The sequence below is a fragment of the Lucilia cuprina genome, chromosome 2 (genome assembly GCF_022045245.1).
Source record: "Lucilia cuprina isolate Lc7/37 chromosome 2, ASM2204524v1, whole genome shotgun sequence".
NCBI classification, from domain to species: Eukaryota; Metazoa; Arthropoda; class Insecta; order Diptera; family Calliphoridae; genus Lucilia; species Lucilia cuprina.
Genome location: NC_060950.1, coordinates 38,864,183 through 38,885,695, shown reverse-complemented (window position 1 = coordinate 38,885,695; position 21,513 = coordinate 38,864,183). Strand labels below are relative to the sequence as shown.

The 21,513-nt window shown below is 30.5% G+C and overlaps 1 protein-coding gene across 2 annotated transcripts in view; it reads left to right on the top strand.

The window, feature by feature from the left end:
- LOC111678555 (protein aubergine) overlaps window positions 1-21,513 on the top strand; it is an 87,597-nt gene that overhangs the window by 10,415 nt on the left and 55,669 nt on the right. For both annotated transcript variants that reach the window (XM_023439947.2, XM_023439946.2), the window contains one exon: window positions 15,847-16,060. In XM_023439947.2, coding sequence (XP_023295715.2) covers window positions 15,847-16,060 — 214 coding nt within the window. The remainder of the gene's footprint in view (window positions 1-15,846; window positions 16,061-21,513) is intronic.

Genomic DNA, 21,513 nt, shown 5'->3' with positions numbered 1-21,513 from the left:
ACCAATCGGCTTAGAATCATTTTCTGAGTCGATTAAGCTATGTCCGTTCGTCCGTCTGGCTGGCTGTCCATGTAAACCTCGTGCGCAAGGTCGATTAAGATATATCCGTCCGTCCGTCTGGCTGGCTTTCCCTGTAAACCTTGTGCGCAAGGTACAGGCCGCAATTTTCAAGATAATTGGATGAAATTTGGCACACACGCTTCTTTTGGCCCAAGGACGAAGCCTATTGAAAATGGTTAAAATCGGTCCATTATTTCGACTAGTCCACATACAACCGTACCCCCCAAATATGGCCTTTTGGCTTATAATTAATTTAAATGATTTATTATGTTAACAAAAGTCGACAAAACTTATTTTTATAGAACTTTAAATGACACTACCGATTTTTGTAATGATCGGGCTTCATTTGACCCTATGGTTGAAATCGGTCCATTATTTCACCTAGCCCCCATACAACCGTACCTCCCGATTTGAACTTTTTATGCTATAATTACGTCAAATATTCTGCTATCTCTCTAAAAACTGCTCCTACCAACATTTTTAAGGATAGGGACATATTTTGCCCTACTCCCCTTTAAGCCCTCTTAAAAAAAATCTCTTTTTTGTCAAAAAAAGAAAAATATTCCGAAATAAAGTTAAAACAAGTAAGAGTGTTATATTCGGCCATGCCGAATCTTATATACCCACCATCAAATCATTCATGTTTATGTAGAATTTTACAAATGTACACACATTTTTGAGTCAGTAATAAGTCTTAAAGTCATTTTCAGAAGGGGACCTTGGTAAGGTCAATTATGGACCATCCTCCTTAAATTTAACAAAATGATTTTAGTTCCTATAAAACTTTTTTATGTCGAATTTTATTGCTTTATATATGTTATGAGCAGATATGAGCATTAAAGTCAAGGGGACCTTATATGGGAGGGTAGCACAAATAATTGGCCTACCCTTATAAAAAAATAGATTTAAGTTCTCATTAAACATGTTTATGTTGAATTTCACCGCTATTGATACAATTCTTAGCGATAAAGTTATTTTCTGAAGGGGGCCTTATAATAGGGCTAGGCGAAAACGTGAACCGATATTTTCTTACTTTCAATAAGGATCGATCCTTATAAAATTTGATAGGGAGATTTGGGATCGCACGAAACTTGTTTATGTAGAATTTTGTAGTAATGAGCGATGAATTCATTGTTTTCTGAAATGGACCTTATAGGTGGAATAGGGTCTATTATACACCAATCCTTATAAAATTCTACGAAGAGATTTATGTTCCCGTAAAACATATTTGTGCCGAATTTCACTGCTATTGATGCTTCTCTTAGCCAGTTATGGGCGATAAAGTAATTTTCTAAAGGGGACTTTATATAGGGGGTAGGGTCAATTATGGACCGATCTTTATAGAATTCTACGAAAAGATTTATGTCCCCATAAAACATGTTTGTGCCGAATTTCACTGCTATTGATGCTTCTCTTAGCCAGTTATGGGCGATAAAATCATTTTCTGAAGGGGACTTTATATGGGGGGTAGGGTTAATTATGGACCGATCCTTATAAAATTCTACGAAGAGATTTATGTTCTCATAAAACATATCTGTGCCGAATTTCACCGCTATTGATGCTTCTCTTAGCCAGTTATGAGCGATAAAGTTATTTTCTGAAGGGAACTTTATTCGGGTGGTAGGGTCACTTATAAACCGATCCTTTCAAAATTCTACAACAGATTTACGTTCCCATAAAACATGGTTGTGCCGAATTTCACCACTATTGATGCTTCTGTTAGCCAGTTATGAACGATAAAGTAATTTTCTGAAGGGGACTTTATATGGGTGGTAGGGTCAATTAAGGACCGATTCTTATAAAATTCTACGCAGAGATTTATGTTCTCATAAAACATTTCTGTGCCGAATTTCACCGCTATTGATGCTTCTCTTAGCCAGTTATGAGCGATAAAGGGAACTTTATTTGAGGGGTAGGGTCAATTATGAACCGATCCTTATAAAATTCTACGAAGTGATTAACGTTCCCATAAAACATGTTTGTGCCGAATTTCACCGCTATTGATGCTTCTCTTAGCTAGTTATGAGCGATAAAGTCATTTTTTGAAGGGGACTTTATTTGGGGGTAGGGTCAATTATGGACCGATCCTTTTGAAACTCTACGAAGAGATTTATCCCCATTACATCGCTATTGATGCTTTTCTTAGTCATGTGAGGCTAGTACTTATTATTTTCTTTGAGTGTATTTAATACCTGCTTATTTCGAAAATACTCAAATAAAATTTGTTCTAAGTATCTATGAAAATTAAGGCATACAAATGTTGAAAAATTTTCATTTGAAATACAAACGGAATAGGAAATAAAACATTTAATAATTTCAAACCGTTAAATATTAGAATAAATAAAGATTTAATTACTATTAATTTGGGGACATTAAATTTTTTAATTATTGTTCAAAATATCATTTGAAATCCTTCGGAAGGTAAGCTAGCGAGATATATGGATGTGTGTTTTTTCTACATTAGTTTTTTTAAGATTTTAGATAATTGTGTCATTATAATCCTTGTTCCAATTGGAACAAAGGATTCAAGCCAGTACGAGATACAATTTTAATGATCGACAATCGTTCAATCCTCAAAACACAAAAGAGAAATCGGTATACTTTAAGGTGGGTATTGGACCAATATTTTTGTATGTTACAAACATCAGCACAAACGTATAATACCCTCCCCACTATAGTGGTGTAGGGTATAAATAGTTTCGTATATTACTATATTGATAACTTATCAAACATGTAGGTTGATGTTCTATAAATTATTGATGATAATACAATGAAATTTATATACACAGTCAAACTCGTTTATAACGAACTCTGCAGGATCAGTCAAAGTTGTTCGTAATAAGAAATTTTAAGAATTTGTATGATTTAAAAATTTTTGTATCTAATTTTTAAATCATGGATAGTCTGCCAATTAAATACCCAAAATGTTTACATGGTTGTTAAAGTTATTCGTGCAAAAATTTAAAATTCTAACTGTAATAGTTTAAAGATAAACGAATTTTTGTATTTAATTTAAATGGGAGGTGCCACGACCCCTAACGCTAGTACGCCCACTTTTTATCCTATATAATCATATTGACACTAAAGTGGCTACGACAAAATTTAAGGACTCTATTATATTATCTCAAATATACAAATTTTATATTTTTTAAATGTGGGCGTGGCTCCTCTCCCATTTGAAATTTCAAAACAAAAAGTAGCCTATTACCTATTCCAGACATACAGGAATTCGCTGTACAAATTTTAAGAAAATCGGTTCAGGCGTTTTGTTGTTGTTGTAACAGCTTAAACTATACAATTTTAATCCGGGGGTTCTGTATTTAGGTCCAAGCCAAGAAATTGGACTACTTCAATAGGGTTAGTCCATAAATCCATTGGGCTAAGTGAAGTAGGGTGGGCTGAACAGTTGAATATGTGGTGGGTATCATGGGGACCCTGTCCACAAGATGGGCATATATTGGGGACGGCACTGTCTATGCTGGACCAGTAGGCGTTGAGCCTGTTGCTCCATCCCGATCTCAGTTGTGCCAGAGCAACTCTTGTTTTCCGCTGCAGGTCCTTCTCTGTTTCTGCTATGGGCGGTGGGCAACCCCCAAGAACGACATTCATGCGGAAACCTGAAACCGCGGTATTGAAGTCCGAACTAAGGGATCCTAAACATAACTTTGTATGCTCTCTTCGTATACACGAAGGTTTTTCCTGACATGACTCGGGGGAGCATGTTAAAGTTGGGATGACTCCTCCGGTGACATCCCTGGAGGAACTGTCTAGTCAGTTCGTTTCCTCATGTAGATGGTGTTCTGAGGTTATTTGCATGCAGCCCGTTACAGTCCTTAGGGCAGCATTTTGGCAGCTTTGAGTATTTCTCCACTGCCTAGCCATTTAGTAGTCTGTAGCGTTCAAACATACAAACAAACACACATTCATTTTTTTATATATAGATATAGATATAATCTTTAAAGATAATTTCTTTTTGGAATTTATTTAATAATTTTCACCAATTAACAAAACAATCACTTAAACGTTTATTAAGAGATGATATTTAACACTACATTGCCATATTGCTTTTTAATACTTAAAATACACAATATAGTATATTTTTTACACTAGCGGTTTTCACTCTTGGTAGTAAAGAACCCTTGTAATCATGTTAAGTATGATAGATATATTAAAAAGAGTTTTTTCATGGAAATTTTAAACTTGGAGTTTACAATTTTTGGCCGTGTATATTTCCGGTCGTTCCGCAGCGATGTTCTACTGTAGTTTTTTTCAATTGAAATTATAAATTTGGAGGCAGAACGTAACATCCTTTTTGCTAAATACACCCATTCAAAAAAAAAAAAAAAAAACATCAAAATCAATGAAAACAAGTTAAATGTCTCCTGGCAATTGAATTTTATGAAACGGCAGGAATGTGTGAAGCAAATAGTAGCATAAAGAATGTTGTTAAAGATTAATAACTGCTAAAATCTAGCTGTGTTAAAATATTTCGAAACACTTTAAAGGATTTTTTGATAATCTTTTACAAAGTTTACAATATAAAAAAGTTGTAATATATGTAAATAGGGTATTAAATATACTACCTATAGTGAAAACCGCTACTATTGTTCTATGAATAATAAATTCAATAACAAATTTATATTTTACAATATATACTGACTGACTGATTCATCATCGTACTGCCCAAACGGCAGAATCAGAATCATGAAATTTTGACAGTTTTTGGTTATGTAGATTTACTAAGGAGGGATTTTTCGAAATTTGCACATTTACGGGTAAAAAGGGGAAAACGGGTAAAGCAGTTTTTCTTAATTATCTTACACTATATTAGTGATACAAGAAAAATGCACCTGTAATGCACTCTTAAAATGAGCACTTGAGTACTTTTAAGGGGTAAAAATGTGTAACAAAGGTGATTTTGGTACTTTTTTGGCCCTTTATATCTTTTGAACTAATAATCAAATTTTTCTAAATATTTTGGGTACATCTCTTAAAATTATGAGACACCTGTTTCGTAAAAGGGAGAAAACTGTATTTATGGTACTTTGTTTAGCACATTACTTTTTTCTTCCGAAATACAGTTTCTCGATTGCCATGAAAATACTATAAATTATACTTTGTCTAAAGTTTCCGAATGGGCGTTTAATAATAGATTAAAATTCAATCCATCGAAAACAAAAGCAATAACTTTTTCAACAAACAATAGTGCTATAGACTCCATAAATATTGTGCTAGGTGGTGAGCGTATATCGTTTGTTGACTCAATAACTTGCCTTGGGTTAACACTTGATAAAACGTTGACTTTTGACAAGCATATATCTAATGTAAGTTTGAAAATTTGCCAAGTATTGAGATCACTGTATTCGTTAAATTGTTACCTACCAATTAATGTGAAAAAACAAATAGCCCATGCTTTACTTATGCCCCATATTCGTTACTGCCTGGATATTTATAGTGGTACATCTATAATGCATTTTAATCGTATTAAATTAATTTTCAATCGTATCATTAGATATATTTACAATCTCAGAATTACTGATCATGTGTCAGATTATTTGTTAAATTTTCTCAACTGTTCTTTTCGTTCATTCGTAGAAATTGGAATTCTATTAATGTTTTATAAAACTATCGTTACACGGTCACCACCCTATTTATTACATCTTTTCCATTTTTCAAGATCTACTAGGAATCCTACATTACTGTTGCCAAGAATTACAAACTCTACATTTGAAAGATCCTTTTTGGTAAGATCATGTAGACTTTGGAATTCTTTACCTTCTAACTTAAAAAGGTTTAATTTCTCCAAAAATACCTTTAAGCATAAGATATTAGCTTTGATGAATAACTAAAGATTTGTTAACATTTACTATGTTTTTTTTTTTTTTTTTTGTTATATTCGTTCCCAATAAGGGTTTGTTTGATTTTATTTAATTAATGAATTTCCATCATTTTATTTATTCATTATATAATTGTAAATTTTTGTATTAATCGTAAATGGCCCTAGGGCTCGATTATTTGAATAAAGAATTAAAAAAAAAAAAAACTTTTTCGGTTTATTGAATTATTCCTATTAAATTACGGACTTACTCTGTAATATTTATTGTAATCAGTGTAATATTTATTGTAATCATTTTGGCATTTTTGCAGCTAGATTTAGCATTTTTTATTTTGATTTAGCTGTATAATTTTAATTTAACATTTGGCATTTTATTTAGCATTTTTATAAAATATTTTTAGCATTTTTAGCTTTTTTTGCAATTATAGTATATAAAAAATCAGAAATGTAATAATTTACATAGTAATTCAAAATAATGCAAAAAGATTCATGAAGATAAATAACTTAAAATTACGCCAATACAAGTGAATACTTTAAAATGTTGTATTCTAATATATTTTTCTGGAACACAATGCTTTTTATACCCTACACCACTTTAGTGGGGAGGGTATATTGGGTTTTGATGTTTGTAACATACAAAAATATTCGTCGTGTACCTTAAAGTATACCAATCGGCTTAGAATCATTTTCTGAGTTGATTAAGCTATGTCCGTCCGTCTGGCTGGCTGGCTGTCCATGTAAACCTTGTGCGCAAGGTACAGGTCGCAATTTTCAAGATAATTGGATGAAATTTGGCACAAACGCTTCTCTTGGCCCAAGGAAATGGTTAAAATCGGTCCATTATTTCGACTAGCCCCCATACAACCGTACCCTCCAAATCAGAGATACAAGCCGATGCAAAATGATCGGCGGCGGCGTAACCATTTTAGGTCGGCGGCGGCGGCTTATTATAGAAAATACCGGCGGCGGCTAAATTGTCGGCTCAATTTAACCTTTTCTTCAGAAATTGACCTTATAAGCGTTTATTATATTGAAAATAATAGTCTGTTATATAGAAACCTGTCTCTATGTAAGATTTTTCTACAGAAAAATGAAAATTTATAGTAGTTTTCACAATTTTAATATTAGCACAATATTGTGTGGCAACACTTTTCAATTTGCAATAATAATTTAAAAAAGTGGCAACTCCGTTCAAATTGGTGAATTTATTTTCCGAAATACATGTGTGATTCCAATCTTTATCAGCGGCTACGTTTAAGCCGGCTTAGCTTTTGAGCAGAAAAAAGACGGCGGCGGCGCGGCTTGAAAAATATTACCGGCGGCCAGCCGCCGCCGATTTGAGCCGTTTCGGCTTGTATCTCTGCTCCAAATAGGACCTTTTGGCTTATAATTAATTTAAATGATCTATTATGTCAACAAAAGTCGACAAAACTTAGTTTTATAGAGCTTTAAATGACACTACCGATTTTTGTAATAATCGGGCGTCATTTGCCTCTATCCCCCATACAAACTCCCCTTCAGAAAATGACTTAAAGGTTAAAATTCACTTACAAACACTAATAACACTTTTAAATTCTACATAAATAATATTAAAGTAGACTTAACTCCCCCTACCAAAATTTTTAAGGATAGGGCCATATTTTGCCCTACTCCCCTTTGAGCCCTCTTAAAAAAATCTTTTTTTTGCCAAAAAAGGTAAAAATATTCCGAAATAAAGTTAAAAAAACAAACCAAATGCTTTATTTTTTAAATAATCCCCATTTTTAACATACATACTGACTGGTGTAGGGTATCATATGGTCGGCTACACCCGACTATACATTCATACTTGTTTAAATTCGAGGTGATAGAAATAATTCAAGAGATTTCATATATTTTTACAAATACGTTCAGTACGCTATTTTACAAACTAATACTTTTTGTTTGCTCATGAAATGAAACATATAATTTTGGAAAAGGCTATGTATGACGGTTAATTAACAAATTTTATTTTTTCCTATACGAAATAAAGAGGTTTTAATTTTTATCATCCTTCAGGAGTTCTTGTTAATTTATTGAAAAAAATCAATAATATATAATTAAGACTTTCTCATCCTATTTTCTGTTCTTTTTATTTTTACCAAATTTTTGGTAATTTTGTTGTCACGTTTTTTTTAATTAAAAAATACATAAATTTCGAAAATATTATTGACAATTTATTCCAGAATTACAAACTTACGGATTTGAATATAGCTCATTTCATACATTCTCATATATATTTTTTGGAAAAAATTTTGGAAGTATGAGTTAGAAACCTGACATCTATTCACCGAGATTTAAAATTAATTCAACGGAATTTTCAATATTTTTGTGACATGAAAACCATTTTTAAAGTGTTTTGAGGAAGACACATAAAATTGTTTATATAAAAAAAGTAAAACTAGAAATATTATACTTTTCCTTCCAAAAACACATATAGGTTTTACACCATGAGCAACTAGTGTAATTAATAGAGTTTTAATGTAATTTTTGTATTCAGAAATATTTTAAAGTTAGAGACATTACATATTGCTAAATTTACAAAAATTTTGAAATAATTTTTAGCATTTCTGTTTATCCTTATACCACGGAACTTAATTTTTTACCCTACTCCACTATACTACGTTTGAGTATACTATTCGGTTAAGAATCATTTTCTGAATCGATTAAGCCATGTATGTCTGACCGTCTGGTAGAGGTTGAAATTTTCAAAACAATAAGCACGTATCCTTTTTGATTCAATGACAAAACCTTTTAAAAATGGTTAAAGCCCCCATACATATACAAATTTATAAAGCCTTTCTCAGAAAATTAGTTTAAATATATCGGAACTAAAGTTCAACTCAACATAAATGCTTTATTACGAAAATTAAATCAAATTTTATACTCATATGGTCAACCACGGCAGAATATACTTTCTTACTTGATATAAATTACAATGAATTTCAGTTACAAATTAATATGAATTGTTCATAAAAACACTTAAAAAATTTTAGCATTTTTTTGGGCATTTTAAAATCAATTTAGCATTTTTTCTAGCATTATTTTGGATGGGATTTAGCCGCAACATTTTTCGAGACCTGGTCACACTGATTGTAATAAAATGTTTGCTATTTCTCTGGGGAAAAAAGTACCAAAAATGAAAAAAAACGGGAAATTTAATTTTATTCAAATTCATTGGGCCAATTTTTATAAAATATGAAAAAGTAGTTTATTTACTCACATAAAATAAGCTGTTGGTATATTATTATTATTTTGGAATTCGAGTACAAAGGTTATATAGGACGATATTTAAGGAAATTGTTTGGTATTACTATTTTTCTGGAACAAATGCAGATGAGAATCGTTTGAGTTTTATCTGTGACATATAGATTTAAATACGGAATATTTTGTTAACTTAATACTCGAAAAATTATATTTCTAAGCAAAAAGGGGAAAAATTGTACTCTTTTTATTAGTATTTTCCAATTAGGTAAAATTTATTCCATTTTTGGTACTTTTTCTTCCTTCAAATGATACTCTTTGTATGTTCTTTAATATGAAGTCAAAACACATGATTAATAAACATACACAGTCTTCATTGAATAAGATTTTTTAAGAGTTTTTTTTAACTCATAAATTATATTTTTTTAATTTTCTAAAATATTCAACCTAGGAACATTAATTTTAACATACATGGTCTTGACTGAATAATATTCTGTAAGTGGGGACTATTTGGTACATTCTATTCTTCAAATGCACAGTGGGGCAGAATGGAAAATTTTTGAAATAAATGGCATTTCTAAACGGCTGATCCGATCGGGATAAAATTTGGCGTGAGCGTAGCCAAGGAGTATTCGAGTTTAAGTTTTGAAGATGAACCACGCAGATGCCCCAGGGACGGAGCTGTGGCGGCTCAAAGTAGGGTACCTACGACATGTAAAATTTTTAAACTCGTGCCATTTTTTTGTTTTTCACCCAAATACAAAGATTTTTATATTTTCTGAAAGCGCTTGACGAAATCTTGAAAAAACATGCTTGGACATACTACTTATCCCTTACAATACCCGAGTTATAGGCATTTAAAAATTTAGTGATACAAAATTTACCATACCTTGGTCCGCCTTTTTTTGAATACCGGGCGTAATTTTGGACCAAATGGACCTAATTTTTTCTTGTTAGTTAGACAACAAAATTTCCAATAATATACAAAAAATTTCATATCAATATCATTTACAGATCCAAAAATATACGTTTTTTAATTTAAAAATTCAAAAAATTTTAGATTTTTGCCGTTTTTTGCCCAAAATGTGTCTTAACTCTTTTATTAATAAAATAAAATTTTCTTTAAGAACATATAACAATTTTATAGTTTTCTAAAAGGTATCTTTACGCAGAATGCTTTGGCGTAAAAAACTTGTCTTTTTTTTTTTGTTGCCACTGCGTCCTTCCGAATATGACCTATTTTTTATCAAAACTTCAACTTTGGACGACATGTTCTAAAATCCCAAAGCTGGGATCAGAAAACTGAAAGCAGTTTTGGAAACCTCAATATGTTTTCCATTTACTCCAAAAGTATTTTCCAAGCCCTGAAAGATATGTGGACCCTATGGGCAAAAATGTAAAAAATCCCATTTTTGGGATTTTCATTCCTATTTTTGGGAATTGCGGGATGCCCTTTGACCTTTTTAATTTTTTTGCATTTTCTTATTTGAAATGACAAATTTAACAAGCGTTGAAGATTTCATTGAGTTTTGTTCATAAATAAAGATTTTGTCATATATTACATATTTGTTAAATTTCTAAAACTATGATTTATATCAAAATTTTAATATGGTCGCAAATAGCTACAACAATTTAGTCCATATTTATCCCTTAATATCTTTTTTTAGTTAGATATGGAAATTCTCGACCCTTACAAAAAATTTCAAGCCAATATCTCAATTACATTCAAAAATTATGTTCATTTAAACTGTGTCCTTTAATTTCATCTTTTTATATTTTAGTATTAAGTATGACAGAACATACGTTTGGTGTTGAATAAAATATTTGGACAATTTTTAAAAATTATTTAGTTAATTATTTTATTAAAGACTATAACATTGTATATACAATAAAAAAATATAATTTTATTATGAGCCACGCACAACAACACCTAAATCACCCCACACAAACCACCTTTCCCGCCCACCGAAATATAGAACACAATTTAATACAATATCATCAGTTAGTATAATAGCTTTTTTTATTTGAACTGTTTATCTTAAACATAATACAATTAATTCTTACAACCTACTTATATAGTTAATTCCTAACACTACTTATTTTCTATAAAATAATCTGTCAAATCGGTATACATATCCAGAAGGTAATATAAGTCTATTAAATCTTCCTCGTTTTGAGATGATAGAGTTTCATAACAAATCCATCTTTTTCGCTGAAAGAACAGGATCAGAAGATAGAAACTATTAAAAATATCTTCATTCTGGAGCATTTTTTTGATTTGATTTTAAAATCTCGATTCCTCGCTTCCTGGGCTTCTTCTGTTAACTCTCCAAATGGAAGAATATTCAATTCAATTATTATTTGACCATGACACAATACTTTGTGTACTGTTACTGTTAGTTCAATCCATGGATACAGAGATACAAGTAATTTAGAAATTTCAGATGTATATTCCCCAAATCGATTTCCATTAATTTTATGTTTACTATTCAGTGCCATTAAAATAGTGTTAACTCTTCGAAGCAACTCCTTGTCGATTCCAGTTATTTTTGAATTAATTTCAAAATCACGAAAAAACCTTCTCGCCGTATTACCGTAATTTGTACTACCGCAACTTGGAAGTGGTTTGTCGATGTTTAATCCCATCTGAACTTTAACTTCTTCTTGGATTCTGCTTTTTTCCGCAGCTCTCAGTTCTTTCAATTCTTCATTATTTTTTGTTGATTTAGTAAGATTCTCTGGCACACTTCTATATTTGAGGTCGTATGCTATGTGTAAAAAGTAATCCAAAAATCGTATTCTGGCATGAAGTGGTGAAATTCCGAAAGACAGGACTTCTTCATTAATACTTCTGCTTTTGTTTATATTTGAGAATTGCGACTTTTTCTCATTACATATTGAGCATCTCCAGAAGGAAGAAGTTTCTATTATGGCATTGCTGACCTTCCATCAATCATTGTGTTAAGCTTAGCTGATATGATACGTTAATAGAGAGTTCCTTTATTTTTATGCAAATGGGCTCTAGTGCATTTATTTCATCTTTTAAATATTCCACTAAATCTTTTGTTGTTTTCTTTGACTCCTTTATATATTCAAATCCAATGGGTCTACAAAAATTTTTTGAACCCGGAGTTGTATTGATACATATATCTTCAAATGAATTTCCGATGCTTGACGATGATGGATTAAGGGAATATGAACGAATTCGTAATGGCACTAATGATGACATAAATACACTTTTGTAGTCTGCTAATGTCCGACTTCCACAAGCTTGTTTGTATTCTGGAAGTGCTGATAAACCGTCACATCCCCACTTACACATTAAGACAACATCACAGTTATGAATTTTCCTTAGATGGTCTTCTGAAAAGTCTGACACAATTCTTGATGCAGTTAATGATGCTTATATACCAATTCTTGTCATTTCCGATACAGGTATTCCAAAGTAAAAAATTACAAACTGTCTACCTATTAACATTTTGGACTATATTACTATAACCTGTAATTCAGTCATTGATATTTCTTATTAGTGAATGAATCGAAATTATCATTACCTGTATATTTTTACCTACATGATCATAAACGAAACAGAACGAAATGATCTGTCGAAAAAATTTTGGTAAAAAATAGTTATAAATTTCTGAAAATTTAAGCATAATAGGACCTTTCAATTATAAGGATAAGTAAACAAATAGAAAATAGGTAAATATAAGATTTAAACATGTTCTGTCATATTTAATACTAAAATATGAAAAATATGAAATTAAAGGATACAGGTTTAAATGAACATATTTTTGAATGTAGTTGAGATATTGGCTTGAAATTTTTTGTAAAGGGCCGAGAATTTCCATATCTAACTAAAAAAAATATTAACGGATAAATATGGACTAAATTGTTGTAGCTATCTGCGACCCTATTAAAATTTTGATATAAAGCATAGTTTTAGAAATTTAACAAATATGTAATATATGACAAAATCTTTATTTATGAACAAAACTCAATGAAATCTTCAACGCTTGTTAAATTTGTCATTTCAAATAAGAAAATGCAAAAAAAATTAAAAAGGTCAAAGGGCATCCCGCAATTCCCAAAAATAGGAATGAAAATCCCAAAAATGGGATTTTTTACATTTTTGCCCATAGGGTCCACATTTCTCTCAGGGCTGGGAAAATACTTTTGGAGTAAAAAGAAAACATATTGAGGTTTCCAAAACTGCTTTCAGTTTTCTGATCCCAGCTTTGGGATTTTAGAACATGTCGCCTAAAGTTGAAGTTTTGATAAAAAAAATAGGTCATATTCGAAAGGACGCAGTGGCAACATTTTTAAAAAATAGGACAAGTTTTTTCGCCAAAGCGTTCTGCGTAAAGATACCTTAATTACCTTAGAAAACTATAAAATTGTTATATGTTCTTAAAGAAAATTTTATTTTATTAATAAAAGAGTTAAGACACATTTTGGGCAAAAAAACGGCAAAAATCTAAAATTTTTTGAATTTTTAAATTAAAAAACGTATATTTTTGGATCTGTAAATGATATTGATCTGAAATTTTTTGTATATTATAGGAAATTTTGTTGTCTAACTAACAAGAAAAAATTGAGTCCATTTGGTCCAAAATTACGCCCGGTATTCAAAAAAGGCGGACCAAGGTATGGTAAATTTTGTATCACTAAATTTTTAAATGCCTATAACTCGGATATTATAAGAGATAAGTAGTATGTCCGAAACAAAAAAATGGCACGAGTTTAAAAATTTTACATGCCGTAGGTACCCTACTTTGAGCCGCCACAGCTCCGTCCCTGGGGCATCTGCGGGGTTCATCTTCAAAACTTAAACTCGAATACTCCTTGGCTACGCTCACGCCAAATTTTATCCCGATCGGATCAGCCGTTTAGAAATGACAGATTTATTTCCAAAAAATTTCCATTCTGTGAAATGGTACGTTTTTATAATGGTTAACCGGAACACACACAGTTATTAAATGAGAATTTATTAAGAGAGATTTTTGTACTTTTTCGTTTTTCCGATGGTTCTTTTTAATATTTTTACGATATTGGACATAGATATTGAAAATAAAATTTAAAATGTACGGACCTTATTGAATAAGAGTCTACTAAAAGGGACTTTTTGTACTTTTACATTTATCAAATTATATTTTTTGAATTGTATATAATATTGAACACAGAAACTTAAAATTTTTGATTAAATGATAATCAATTATTTCAAATATTACTTTCCAAATTTTCTATAATGTGGAAGCTAAATGAATTAAACTAAAAATACAAGCTTCTTACTAAATGTGAATATAATATTCACGTTATATTGTACGTATAAAACTGAAACATTAAAAAAATTTGTGTCAATTTTAATTTTCTATAAAAGTAAACAAAATTTTGTATGCATTTTATTTAAGTTAGGGTAGCGAAACACCCAGCGTATGCTAGTTAATAATAAAAATTGAACACGACCGGGCAAAAAAACATCACTGAACTTAGCAAAATTTCTGTTTTTGTTTTTTTTTTATACCATTCACCTTTCTGAGAAGGGAATATAAGTTTAAATTCCACAATATAATTTACCGACCCTATAAAGTATATATATTCTGGATCCTATAGATAGCGGAGTCGATTAAGCCATGCCAGTCTGTTGAAATCAATTTTCTTAAGACTCCAGATATCTTCGGGATCCAAATCGTCAATAATCCTTTAGACATGCATTCGAGAAGTTTCCTATTGAAAATCAGCAAAATCGGTCCATACTGAGATATTGGCAAAAATCTGAGACTACCTCTAAAAATTTTCTCAACAAATTATAAATCAAAGCATTAAAAACAACTAGGAGATAAAGCTGTAATATGTTGGTAATACAGCTCATATTTGCTTGAGGGTGGTAATACATTTTGACGGTGGTAGTACAGTACAACGGTAAATATTTCTTTCCGCGCTAAGACAGTTTATATTTGTTTCTGTGCATGTTATGTGTGCAGAGATACAAGTGGATTTAAAACGAGGCTTGTACTACAAATGATCTATTTATTTGTTATTGTTGTTTTTACTCACTTTGATGCAGATATAAAATGTAATATAATAAAATACAAAAATTTATTGAAATTTTATAAAATTAAGTTAAGTTACTAAACAGTTTTTCCTATAAAAACAGGTTTTAACAACCATTGTTAACTTAATAATATTTTTTGCATAATGCGGACAATCTTTAAACTATCTTACAAAAGTGAATTAAACATACAAACCAAAAAGTTAAAAACTCTAACACAATGTATTTTATTGTAAACTGTGTGTATATTTCTAGAAGACAAGAATTTAAATGAATTTATTTTGTTTTTCTAAAATGTGTTCTCGTCTGACAATCGTCCACAAGTGTTTCTGACGTGTCGTCTGCGGTGATGTGCAACAGCTTTGTCTTCAAAATGTTTTGAGGGTTATGACTTGCTCCAAAGATCTGTTTACAATCATTGTTACTACGCTTTAGTAGGTGCTATATCTAACTTGATTGTGAATTGAAAAAATATATTGTTTTTCGACTTTAAATAACGTTTTTCCGAAAAATTTAAATTTATTTCACAATTAATCTTTTATAACACTAATTTCTTTAATATTCTGTGGTTCCAATTTATAATTTTGATTATAAAAAAGTCGTTAAATGTAAAAATGACGCCAGTGTAAAATTTATTGTCCTTATAAAAAACGCTTTATATTATTTTTTAATGTAGGCTCCAGCCCCAGGTGGGCTAACAGAAGCTGCAAGATCAACTCCTTTTGCTTGGGGCAATCCTAATGTTGGTGGAGCAAGGGGTACAAGTAGAGGCGGACTAGTTATGAGTGCTGCACAGCCTACAGCAATAGCGCAACAACGGCCACCAGCGCCAGTAACCCTAGGACGAGCCACCACTCATCGTGATGTACCAGTTGTGGAATCACAAGGAGGTAAGTCTATATACCAGTCTATATATACAGTATCGGCCAAAACTAAAGCACCCCCTTATTGATTTTTTCTTTAAAGTAGTTCCAGTTATTAGAAAGAAGGCAAATTTGAGAGATATTACACTTTTTGATTATAGTTTTTGTAGGTCTTTAAAAAACTCTAACAAAAAAATTTTTATGTTATATATTAAAGAAAAAATTTAAAAAAATATTCATATTATTCCAAATTTTATTGGTCAAAATATTAGCACCCCCTTAAAAGTGATTTTATAAATCGGATTTTTCGATTATTTCTTGATTAGGAATTACATTTTAAATATAAAAATATCCTTATTTTATTCTTTAATGTTAAAATTTGTTTTTTTTCAAAATTTTATTGGCCGCATAGCACCAGACAGCTGAATCGGAGGTGCCTCTTTCAAAATTTCTTAAATAATATTAAGAAACAATGAAAACAATTTCTTCAAAATGTTTTAGCTCGAAATTTGGTCCAAAGATCAGTATATTGTCGTTATCAGTAGATGGATTTAAAACTTCTTCAGTTCAAAATCTTCTAAAATTAATTTTATAGATAATTTAACATTTTGAAGAATTTTTATTCATTGTTTCTTAATTTTCTTTAAGAAACAATGAAAGTAGTACCTCCGATTTAGATGTCTGGTGCTATACGGCCAATAAAGTAATGAAAAAATTAATTTTATCATTAAAAAACAAAGTAAAAAAGGATAGTTTTATAAATAAAATATAATTTCTAATAAAAAATAATGGAAAAATGGGGGGTGCTAATGTTTTGACCAATGAAATTCTGAGGAATATGAATATTTTTTAAAAATTTTACTTTAATAAATAACATACAAATTTTTTGTTACCGTTTTTTTTAACGACCTACCACAACTATAAACAAAAAGGTGTAATTTCTTTCAAATTTTTCTTTAAAGAAAACTTCAATAAGGGGGTGCATTTGTTTTGGCCAATACTGTATATATATATTATAGGTCATAAATCAAGAATTATAAAAATATAGATTACGCATTGCGCAGTTTTTTTTTTTTTTTGGTTTAAATCAACAGGTGTTCGATGTGCTACGTCACATCAGCAAATAAAGTGATTGACGTCTAAAAAAAATTTAAAAAAATTTTAAAAACGTCAAAAAATTTTGTAAAAATTTAAAAAAATAAAATACTTTAAATATGAAATGCGCTGTGAAAAATTGCAAAAGCACCAACAACTCCAAGGCGTGCGAAATTAGTTTTTTTTATTTGTATTATGTATTTTATTTGTATTGAAATATTTTTTTATTTTCCAAAAATGTCACTTTGTTTATGTTTTGCTTTTATTTTTCTCAAGTTCTAGGCTGATATGACGTACATGCGCAGAACGAACATTTTTTTACATACTGAATGCGCAATCTATGTTTCTATAATTCTTGGTCATAAATTAATAAATAAATACGAACGTGAGCATAAGAAATATTACTCTCTCACATGTACTGGTATTGTGTGAATTTAATATAAATAAAAGTTTTTAATGTAGGGGTTATATTCTGTGTTATTATCTACTAAACACTTCTAAAGAAAATCTTACTAATACATATTTAGAGTTAGGCTTTTTTGACAGCTGAGTTAGGTCTTTTCGGAGAGAGTTGACCTACTATGGTAATATTCTATGTTTTATACCCTCACACTTCTAAAGTAAGATTTTCTTACTAATACATATTTAGTGTTAGATTTTTTTGACAGGTGAGTTAGGTTTTTTCCGGGAGAGTTGGCCTTCTGCGGTTATATTCTATTCTAACAAACACAAAGAGTTTACTTAAAATTTAAAATAGTTTTTTATTGAGATCATTTATAAATTGATCAACTGTAATTGAATAAAAATATCTAATTATTTTATAATATGTATAGTGATATATGTATATTTTCAAACAAAAAACATTGATTGAGATTGAGTTTGCGTTGGTCGGGTTATATATTTATACCCTCCACCTTCGTGAGAAGGGTATATATAAGTTTGTCATTCTGTTTGTAATTTCTATAATATAATTTTCCGACACCATAAAGTATATATATTCTGGATCCTTATAGGTAGCGGAGTTGATTAAACTATGTCCGTCTGTCTGTCTGTCTGTCTGTCCGTCTGTGTGTTTGTTTCAGTTTTTGTTGTGTGTTTGTTTCAGTTTTTAGAGGACCCCAGATATCGGCGAGATCCGAATCTTTAATAATTCTGTTAGACATGCTTTTGAGAAGAACGCTATTTAAAAAACAGCAAAATTGGTCCATAAATACCGAAGATATGAGCAAAGATCCGAGACTACCTCTGAAAATTTCATCATAAATTGAGATTTTTTTCATGCTCAGACAGAAATTGCAAAAAAACAAAATACATAATCAAACGGTAAATTTTGTTGTTATACTCTTATTTATAAAAACAAGGCAGAGCGAGAGTAGCAGAGCAAAAGCAGCACTTTTTGGTACTTTTTGAATTTTCTATAATATTGAACCTAGAACATGAAATTAAGTATGTAGAGTCTGAATTAAGTAAGAACCCATAAAAGGGGACTTTTTGGTACCTTACCGTTTTGCAATTGGTATTTTTTGTAATAAAATTCGTACTGACTGTTTTTTTAACACATGGTGAAGGGTATATAAGATTCGGCACAGCCGAATATATAACTCTTACTTGTTTTTAACTAAAACATTCTCACTTGTTGTTGTCCACCTACTGTACCGTACTGTTAGCACGTTTACGCAATTATAGAACATTTCAAAACTTAACAATCCCTGCAGGAAATGGAACTAGTGTCAAACTAGTATCAAAATCACTAGTACTAGTTCCCAACTGTAAACTTTCCTATACCATCATAATGCTCGAATTAACATTGAGTGTGTTTGAAGAATTACTAGTACCATTAGTTTAGACTGATACTAGTACACTTGAAACCAATTAGGTTCTTTAGAACCGGTTTAATAATAGTTCTAATATTCATAAAAAGTCGCCATAATTGGTGGTTTTGCTCTTTTCAATCCTCCTGTACAATTCCAAGTAAAAATTACTTCACAACAATTTTTTTATACGGTTTTATTTCTAAAGATAAAAAAATGCTATAAAAAATGTAAATACATAAAGGGTAATTCCACAGACATTTCGGCGACTTCAAATTTTCAACCCTTTCGATTTAGTTATAACTCGAAACATATATTTTATTCTTAATTGCGGTTTCTATGGCGTATAGTTGGATCCATAACTTATACGATTCATATGTTATGGGCCTTTAAAACAGGGCATCTCTCGTATTTTTGTTCAAAATTAGAAATTTTGACGACTGAATAACCAGTTATCCAAGTTTAACAAATGATGTTTCATTCGACAGGATTTCGATTACTCGTTTTTTGACATTTCATTAAAATTACATGAAGTCCTGGCGCAAGGACAATATAGTGGAAAATGTCCTTTATCCTTAAATATCTTAAAAAAGGATATTTTGTTTTTCTTATTTCTTTTTACGACAAATAGACAAACTTATTGTTATTGCTATGTAAAAATTTTAGAATGGGATCTTAATGGGTTTGGAAGATATAGGGTTTTATATTTAGCTACATTTACAATTTCCATAGGAAATGAGTGCTTTTTACACATTTTAACACATTTATAGTCAATTAAAACTTAAAACAGACTCTCAACTTAGTGATATAAATATGATAGTAAAAAATATCTGAAATCATGTCTTATATATTTGCAATATTGGAGGTCATAGGTCAAAATAATACACTTTTTTATATATTTTAGTACATCCTACGGATTAAGATTAAGGAGTCATTCAGTAACAACCGCATATAATTATTTAATTATATTCTTCTCGTCAGAGTTGCTCTCTGACCCATAGTGCGATCTCTTGTAATCTAAATATTTAAATTATACTGCGGGCTGTAATAATGAATCGAAATTAATGAACCAAATTTCATAACGCATAACTCATTAGGTTATAGAATCAACATCGCCGATTTTAACAAATATCGGTTCATATATACATACAACATGAACGTTTTTTCACAGTACTATATGCAGACTGCTTACTGACAAGAGTAAGTCTTTACTTGGGTCCTTTACGGTCCCTTTGTAACGTTAAGGTCCCTTTGTAATATTGCACAGTACATCTATATAGTACTGTGCAATATTATTGCATTTCACTATGCAGTTTATTCTGTATGTATTTTACTCTATGAAAACTTAATCCAGTATCAATAAATTTCGGTGGGTTTTAAGCTCTGATTATTTATATTAAGGGTTTTCATTTAAACGCTTAAGTTTCCCATTTGTGCAAGTGGGCAAGTTTATTCGACTTGTTTCATGAAATCCCTGTTCAAATTCTGTTAATTACAATATTTATAAACACTTAAATACAATGTCAAACAAAATCAAAAAATAATAAATTATTTTAACAAAAAATTTTACAAAACATGTTTAAAATGTGAATATTCAAGTCCATAAATTCAAAAGTGAATAAAAGCGAACGGATTTATTAAATGCACAATGTGTTTGTGCAAGTTTGCCAGTCTAAATAGTCGCTCAAACTTAGGGTTGTGCAAATCAATTTCCACACAAGTCAATTGCTAGAATGGAAACATGCACAGATTGCACAGTTTACGAGGGTTTTGAACGTTTAAATGAATACCATTATTATATTCACCAAGTTTCATTAATTTCGATTCATTATTACAGCCCCCAATGTAATTTAAATATTTAGATTACAAGAGATCGCACTATGGGTCAGAGAGCAACTCTGACGAGAAGAATATAATTAAATAATTATATGTATTAGAGTAGAAATACAAACCGCGGATGCGGTTGCGTTTTCTGGTTCCCAGAGAAAATGTAAATAAATGGAGTGCGGCTTAGGTTGTGGATTTTGTAGCTATTTTATTGTTTTTTGTTTTTGTATTTCATAGTTTAGTTATGGCATGTCAACTCTAAATGTAAATGAGAAAAAATCGTAAACAAATATATATAAATTTTAGTTTGGTGCGGATTTCTTTAACGATTTAAGTTGTCAAAACTCAATATAAAAAATATCCGTCTCCGCAGCCGCAATATTGTATTTCTACTCTTACTTTTGAAAAACTAATATTCTTTTTTTACTAAAAAAAATTGTTAGTATTTCTGTATACTTATTTTTGTGATTTACTGTATAAGTAAAACGTGTATTTAATGAGATAGGGCTCTTAAACATACATCATATTTTTGTCTACAAAATTTTATGTAATATGAAGTACGGCTATATCGATATATTTTTGAGATAACGGTGCTTTTGAAAATAAAGTCAAAAAGTTAGAAAACATAACATTTAACCCTGCACAATGGGGCAGAATGGAAATTTTTTGGAAATAAATCTGGCATTTCTAAACGGCTGATCCGATCGGGATAAAATTTGGCGTGAGCGTAGCCAAGGAGTATTCGAG